This window comes from Triticum urartu, chromosome 7A (genome assembly GCF_056163025.1).
Source record: "Triticum urartu cultivar PI428250 chromosome 7A, HENAU_Tu73, whole genome shotgun sequence".
Taxonomy (NCBI): domain Eukaryota; kingdom Viridiplantae; phylum Streptophyta; class Magnoliopsida; order Poales; family Poaceae; genus Triticum; species Triticum urartu.
This window is the reverse complement of record NC_141879.1, coordinates 645,019,418-645,026,477: the sequence shown is the minus strand read 5'-3', so window position 1 is coordinate 645,026,477 and position 7,060 is coordinate 645,019,418. Positions and strand designations below refer to the sequence as shown.

Sequence of the window (7,060 nt, the reverse complement as noted above, 5' to 3'; positions counted from 1 at the left end):
GGTCGGTGTGGAATGCACGTAATGCTCGCTTACATGGTGAATCATCAACTAATTTAACTCAAGCATGTAGATGGGCATATGATACTACTGCAGATCTTATTCAAACTGCTACAGCAGCCAGATCATGTAGTAAAGTAAAATTACAAGCTCATTGGCAACGACCACATCAAGGATGTTATAAATTTAATGTTGATGCATCTTATAATGCAGATGATATGAATGGAATATCTGGAGTTATTATAAGAGACGATCAGGGGCATATAGTTGCAGCAAGTAGCATATGACATGATTTTGTTCCTGATATACTGACAGCCGAGGCACTTGCTTGCAGAGATGGAGTACAACTGATGAAAACCTGGGGCATAAAGCAAGCCATACTGGAAACAGATTTGATGGAGTTCACTTCACTTTGGAGGATGAAACATCAGCGGTCTAAAATACTTGCCATTATAAAACAAATCCAGGAGCTAACGGAAAGTTGCAACTACTTTGATGTTCGTCATGTTAAAAGGGAAGCAAATGAAACTGCCCATAAATTAGCTAAACTGGCTTCTTGTAATAATCCGGAGTGTGCCTAGGATAGCCAGGTGCCGGAATATATCCAACGCTGTAATCAGAAGGACTGTAATCCTGCACTGGATGAATGAAGCTTTTGGCTGATTCTAAAAAAAAAGTGTTCTGGTCAGAGAATTGTTAATCGAAGCAATGAGTGTTTTGCTAAAAGCAGCACCACCAACATGTTGGTTCTTTAATTCTGCTAAGGACTTGTGCTATGTATGGGCTAGGACATGCCGCGAAACAAAGCAACTCGGCAGGTTCATAGACAAATAATTGTAGTGTGTATCTAACTATCTATCAGGTGTGTCTTGAACCTCACACCTCAAGCCTGGACTAGACATTCTTTTCGGAAAGGGTTGGGGTGGGAGGCCTACATGTTCTTCTCGAAATGCTCTTTTCTTCTTCTTTGATGAAATCTGAAAAGGTCGGGGGACAACCACTAATTATTGCAGATAGGTATACGTTTAGTGCATTGGGATCGCAGCTGTCATACCTAATCTCACTAATAGGAGAGGGCCCAGCATTTTAGAAATTTGGGTTAACCCCCAAGGCAAATGCGTCCTCTTTCCGGCCAAAAACCCAGTGACACTTGAATTCGGGCAAAAATTCAAACATTTTTTATTTACTTTTGTAAGTGCATGGCAAATATTGGTTGTACTGGGCCCCACTCTCTGGCAGTGGTAGGTTCTACCCTGAAAGGGCCCGTACATCTAACGTAGGAGATGATCATTCACTGACGCCCGCCCTACGTGTGGTACAAAGTACGCTGTACTGAGCCACCGTCTACTCGTATCCGTCTGGCCAGGAGGAGGACCAGACAAATACAGTACACGTACAAGCAGCAATCACCATGTGAGCACGTACGTTCTCACGTATACCCGTAGAGATGGCCATGTGATCATGTACAGTACTGTATCAACTTATTACTGCTGCTGCTGCTGCTGCTGCTCACTGTGGCCAAAGTCGCAACTAGTGCTTATTTGGCGGTTTTCTTCCAGCGTGAACCATCACTGACTACTGTTACCAAACAAACCACTGTGGCTGACGTTGCATACACATCAACGATGTTAATGGAGAGAATAACCAACATTGTTCTTCATAATTATCTTCACAAGATGTGAGGAGGTCCACTAACAATGAAATAAACATGGAAAGAAAACCAGCAGAGCCAGTTCAAAATAAGAAGAGAAAAAACAGAGCCATGTACACCAAATTCACACGCATTTTGCACATTTATCGACAAGTTGGACAAACCATTTGTCCTGACCGCAGTTTCGCGCGTGAACTGTGGGCACTCGGTCAGTTCATCGCGCCAGGTACGCTTCAGATTCACAACCAACCACATCCAGAGAAGAGAAGAGAACCCCATCACATATTCACATGCAGCACACGAAGGATGATGGCTCCGTTGGGAGGACAGAAAGGAACAATCAACAGACAGACAGCCTTGCTTCCTTATTTGCCCAATCAAATACTGTACAGAGAGGTTTTGCTGCATTGCATCCTGGAATCAGAGCGCCTAGATCCGGCTCGAGTCCCTCCCGAATATGAACCTCCGGGTCCAGTCGGATACCACCAGGACCCGAGTGCGCCAGCTCACCTGCTTGCTGCTCATTCATGCATGGAAAGGGATGATCTCAGTTTTTGCGGCTAAACGACTCAGGGAGAAGATAAGGTGGATAAGGTGGTTCCATGGTTTCTTCCTTCGGACAGAGTGGTGGATAGTGATGGTGATGGGTCAGTCATGGTTCTTACCTTGCGTAAACGGAGTACCAGAGCCACTGGGTGCTGTGGCCCATGGAGACCCAGTCGCCCGGGAGCTCTGCCGCGGCTTGCTCCCCGCCCAAGGGCGCGAATTGCCCAAGATGCTTGTACCTTGAATGCCAGGGCAAAAGATGAGCAAGTGTATAAGATAATGACGCAAGAGCTGATGATCAAAATGAAGCTAGCCACAACTCCCTCCCAGTATTCCCACTGGGAAAGTTTGTGAAGAAAGAGTCTGGCACTGCTCTAGTAATGAATCAAACCTAGGTTGCTTTGAAGCCAAAGGATAACCATATAGCAACTGAAGCATGTTCTTCCTAGAAAGGTGCCATGGAGATAATAGGTTTAAGTATGGTAACCAGAAACCGAGAGGGTTTTAGGTAACCATATTGCTAATTTCCTAATTGTTGAATGCTGCATAATTGAAAGAGCAACTGTACATATTTAACAGTGTTTATTAAGCAATTTTAGGTACAGACCACTCCTATCCAAGTAGGTGTTACTGACAGCAATTGATTACTACCTAGAGTCATGATGTGTCCCCAAAGCTGTGCAAAGTTTTAAGTACAGGTTATGCCTTTCAGGCCTAAAAGAAGATGTGAGTATGAGGGTACAAGTACAGCTGTAACGGAAAGCTAAATACCGGAATGGGCGGAAATTGTGATGCCCTTCCCCTGACCCCGTCAGGCGCAACGGACCTTCTGGATGCTCTACGCAGTGATCCTTTTTGTTAAAGCAGTCAGCAAGATAATACCCTTGTTGCGCAGCAACCTGGCAAATATCAGAGAAACAATGAGGGAGTATCCGCACAAACACAAATGGGTTGTTCACGGATCAAAACATTATCTATTCTAAAATATCATCAACCCATGTATTCTCTGGAAATAGAGACAACCTGAGCAGTCGCCGGAACAGTTTTAACTTGGGAGTCGACATGAGACAGAGCTTTTTTGAACTCCTCTATGTTAACCACCATCGACTCCTTGTTGGAATCACCTACGCCACCTTTTATCAAATCAGCAATGTCAACCATGTGCATACTTTTCATATACAGTTCTACTTGAGGGTATCTTATACAAATATCTTCTAGAACATCGTTTATTTCTTTCAGCGTCAAGGTGCCAGAGTTATCCTTGTCTGCTACTTTAAATATTGTTGAAATGTCCTCCTGAAAGAAACAAAAGCAAACGAGTCAGAAGGAGGATGAAACATGCACTGGACTTTGCTAACTTAGATGTTCAGTGTGCTTGTTTATTCAGCGTGATAAACTTTGTTATACTTACACGGAGGAAACTGGAACATACACGCATACCAATAGAATGACTAATTTGACACCGATGACAGATCTACCAAGAAACCATAACAGTGCAGTGATAATTCTGAGGTGCGGTGTGTGTAGCTGTTCCTATGATATCTCCGCCTAGGAAGTTCGAAAACGCAAAGAGGGTGCAAAAATATTTATGAAATGCTTTACATATACCATTATTTTCCGTTGACTTATTGAAGAACAGTCACCAATTGCATAGACACTATCACACTCAGGAACTCTTAACCATTCATTAGTTGCCAAGGCACGTCGTTTGCCCTGTTGAAAGAGAGAACATTTGCATTCATCAACAAAATGTTAGAAGTTAAGCATAACTCGGTAACCTGAACACACGACTTTGATTCAGATTTAACAACCTGACCAACTTGACTCATGAAGTCTGTAATGACGGGGCGAGTACCAATGCCAGCAGACCAAACAGCCATCCCATACGGCACCAATGTTTCTACACCAGATGATTTGCACTTCACTGTAATTGAATCATCGGAGACCTTTATCACTCTGAATCCTGTACTCAACTCGATGCCATCTCTTTGGAACTTTGATTCAGCAAACACAGCTATCCTTTGGTCAAACCTACATGAATGAAATAGATATATATCATCTCACAGTAAACATGGAGAAAAGGGAAGATCTACTGAAGCTACAAACAAAGGCATGTATATTGAACCAGTGGGCAATTTTTTTCTCTTGACAAATCAACAAAACGTCCAATTCCCCAATAAAATCGCAATGTCTACAGTAAGCGTGATAATTTCATAGCAGTTAGGAACATTCATTTTTAAAAGAAAAGGAAGGGGGGAATAACACGGAAGAAACCGCCACAATCCAAAAACTACTAACAACATTTGGTAAGAATTAATCTTACACTGGCATTGCTTGGGGGTAAGGTGGTTTTGGTCTATCATCTACCCTGGAATCAGTGACTGGGATATATTTTCCACTTCTAGTGACTAAATTGTTTTCCTAAACATGGAAAATATCCCCAATTGTTATTCACTTTTTCCTGAGAGTATTTGAGAATTATCCAGGAGAAGATTAGCTGGGGAGCTCACTACTTGCAGCATGCAACTTCCAGTCTGCTGGATGTGAACCAGCCGTACAATCCTCATTATCTGGGAAGGAAGACTGACATACCGATACATTAATTCCCCTGGAGGCTTTTTATGCATACCAAAACATATTCTTAGCGATGAGAGCCTGACATATTCTTAGCAATGGAAGTGAATCATGGCTATTACTGCAGGATTGTTCGACCCTCATTATATGGTAATTTGGTGCCGACTTACGTATTCAATATATGTTCTCCTGATTGAATAATTGTTATCTTCACAAATTGTTCAATTGCAGGATATAGCTTCACCAGATCTTCGACAAGAAAATCATGCAACTCCGCAGCAAATTCAACCCCAGTAGGTCCACCACCAATAATCACAAAGTGAAGGATCTTCCTTTTCTCCTCTTCGCTGATGTTAGGAATTGACGCCCTTTCAAAGCAGTCTATCACACTCTTCCGAATCTTTTGGGCATCCTCCACTTCCTGGCTTTTACAACGTGAGGCTGTAAGTACAAGATATGGCTAACAGTCCCATGACCATGAATGTAAATTTCCTAATACTTTACAGTACAATATATCTGAAGATGTTGCAGAACATTACACAGAATAACTTACATCTCAGGACTGAAACATGAGAAAAAGCAGAACAGTAGACACACACAATGCTGCACAGGATTTTACCTTCAGAAAGTGGCAATGCTCCATCACACCAGGAGTGTTAAATGTATTGACAGTAGCCCCAAGAGCGACGACCAAGTAATCATAATCAACCATGAAATCGCCATTCCCATCCAAATTGGTACCAACAGCAGAGCGGCAGTGGACGGCTTTCTTCGTCGGATCGATTTTGAAGCACTCTGCTTCATAATACGCGACATCTTTCCCCTTCTGCAAAAAAGAAGAGCGAGAGAGGCAGCCACTGTGTTACTCCACAGCTCTGCATAACACCAACCACAAGAGCATCAGTTCAGCAGCCACGGTGTTACCTTCTCGAACATCCTCCGTATCGGCTCGACGACGCTGCGCGCCTCCACGGTGCCGCAGGTGACGCTGGGCAGCAGGGGCGTGAACGCGAAGTAGTTGCGGGGCGAGATGACCTTCACCTCGTAGCGGGAGGAGTCGAGGTTCTTGAGGAAGGAGGTGCCGGCCCAGCCGGTGCCGAGCACCACCACCTTCTTCTTCCTGGGCGGTGGCTCCGGAGCCTCCTCCGCCCTGGCGGAGTCGGCATAGGCCACAATGCCTCCGCCGCTGCAAAGCCAGTGAAGAAAATCTCTGAGGCTCGCAAATGCGGCCAGCCACCTCGATCCGGAAGAACAGTGGTGGATTTTGGGGACAAAAATTCAGACAAAAAGGGACTGTTCATGAAGTACAGGGGATGGTGTCTGTTCATGGAGTAGTACATCGGACGGATGGATGGATGTCCACTCCATGAACATCACCTCCCTGTTGACCAAGATTATCTAGATTCTAGAGTGCTAGACCAAGGACGCAGCTACGAGAAAGAACAAAAAGAGAGAGGGTAAAGCAGACAAAAGGGGCGGCGAGGAACAGTGGATCACCATCATCACGCAACGAAAGGGGAAAAGAAATGGAAGAACTTTAGAGGGGGACATGGGGGATCGGGGGTGGGGGACGCACCTGACGGCCGTGAGGAGGAGCGCCGCGGTGGAGACGCCGGCGGAGGAGGGGCGCCGGATGTCCTCCAGGAACCTGGCGGCAGCGCGAGAGGCGAAGAAGGAGAAGCCCATCCTGCTTCCTCCGCTGCCCCAGACCTCTCAGCTCAGCCTCACTGCTAAATCCAAATCAGGCTGATCAGGTCAGGTACTAGTGCAGTACTATAGTCTATAGATAGGTAAAAGATTGAAGGGTGTGGCTAGGTCTCAGTCGGATTTAACCACAACCAAGTGATATAACATACAAGAAAAATAAGAAAAAAGATCCAGTCAAGTGATATAACATGCAAAAAAGAAAACTAAAATAAAAATTTGCACGGATTTAAACGTAAGGTCTCACGGATATAGAATCGACTGAAACTTAACGAAGCAGGACTGGAGATCGAAAGCGATGTGGAGGGCAACAGGCCAACTGCCTACCTGCTCTGCTCTTTACCTGGCCGCTGGGCAATGGCAATGCTCACCGGTCTTTGCACAAATCAAATGATTATCAACCTCCACACTCTGGGGATAAGATCTGATTGATCGATTCCTTGGTAACTTCGTCTGGATCTGATCTGGTGCACATGCGCTGACCCACACCAGCACACCACCGCCGGTGACCACTGCATCATGTTTCTTTCTCTATCTTTATTCATACACGATCACCACACCAGCAAGGCACCACTGATGATGGTTAAT

The 7,060-nt window shown here is 44.8% G+C and overlaps 1 protein-coding gene across 2 annotated transcripts; it reads right to left on the bottom strand.

Annotated features, from left to right (window-relative positions):
• Positions 1 to 1,629: 1,629 nt before the first annotated feature.
• Positions 1,630 to 6,976, bottom strand: NDB1 (NAD(P)H dehydrogenase B1). 2 transcript variants are annotated; one of them, XM_048689081.2, is made up of 11 exons: positions 6,800 to 6,976; positions 6,345 to 6,495; positions 5,693 to 5,954; positions 5,388 to 5,594; positions 4,939 to 5,189; positions 4,006 to 4,225; positions 3,803 to 3,907; positions 3,218 to 3,490; positions 2,966 to 3,093; positions 2,314 to 2,433; positions 1,630 to 2,165 (listed from the first exon to the last, which is right to left on the bottom strand). In XM_048689081.2, exons 2-11 carry the CDS (start codon positions 6,452 to 6,454, stop codon positions 2,078 to 2,080), a joined length of 1,764 nt encoding a protein of 587 aa, XP_048545038.2. In that variant the 5' UTR covers positions 6,455 to 6,495; positions 6,800 to 6,976; the 3' UTR covers positions 1,630 to 2,077. The 2 variants fall into 2 exon arrangements, with proteins under 2 accessions (XP_048545038.2, XP_087393467.1); XM_087537341.1 differs by lacking the exon at positions 6,800 to 6,976 and having other exon boundaries at positions 6,345 to 6,580.
• Positions 6,977 to 7,060: the final 84 nt, after the last annotated feature.

Coding starts and splice junctions, on each gene's coding strand:
- NDB1 (XM_048689081.2), bottom strand. CDS start 6,454: ATGGGCTTCTCCTTCTTCGCCTCTCGCGCTGCCGCCAGGTTCCTGGAG. Junction 5,595..5,692: donor TACGGAGGATGTTCGAGAAG/GTAACACCGTGG, acceptor TCTTTTTTGCAG/AAGGGGAAAGATGTCGCGTA. Junction 5,190..5,387: donor AGCATTGCCACTTTCTGAAG/GTAAAATCCTGT, acceptor TGTAAAAGCCAG/GAAGTGGAGGATGCCCAAAA.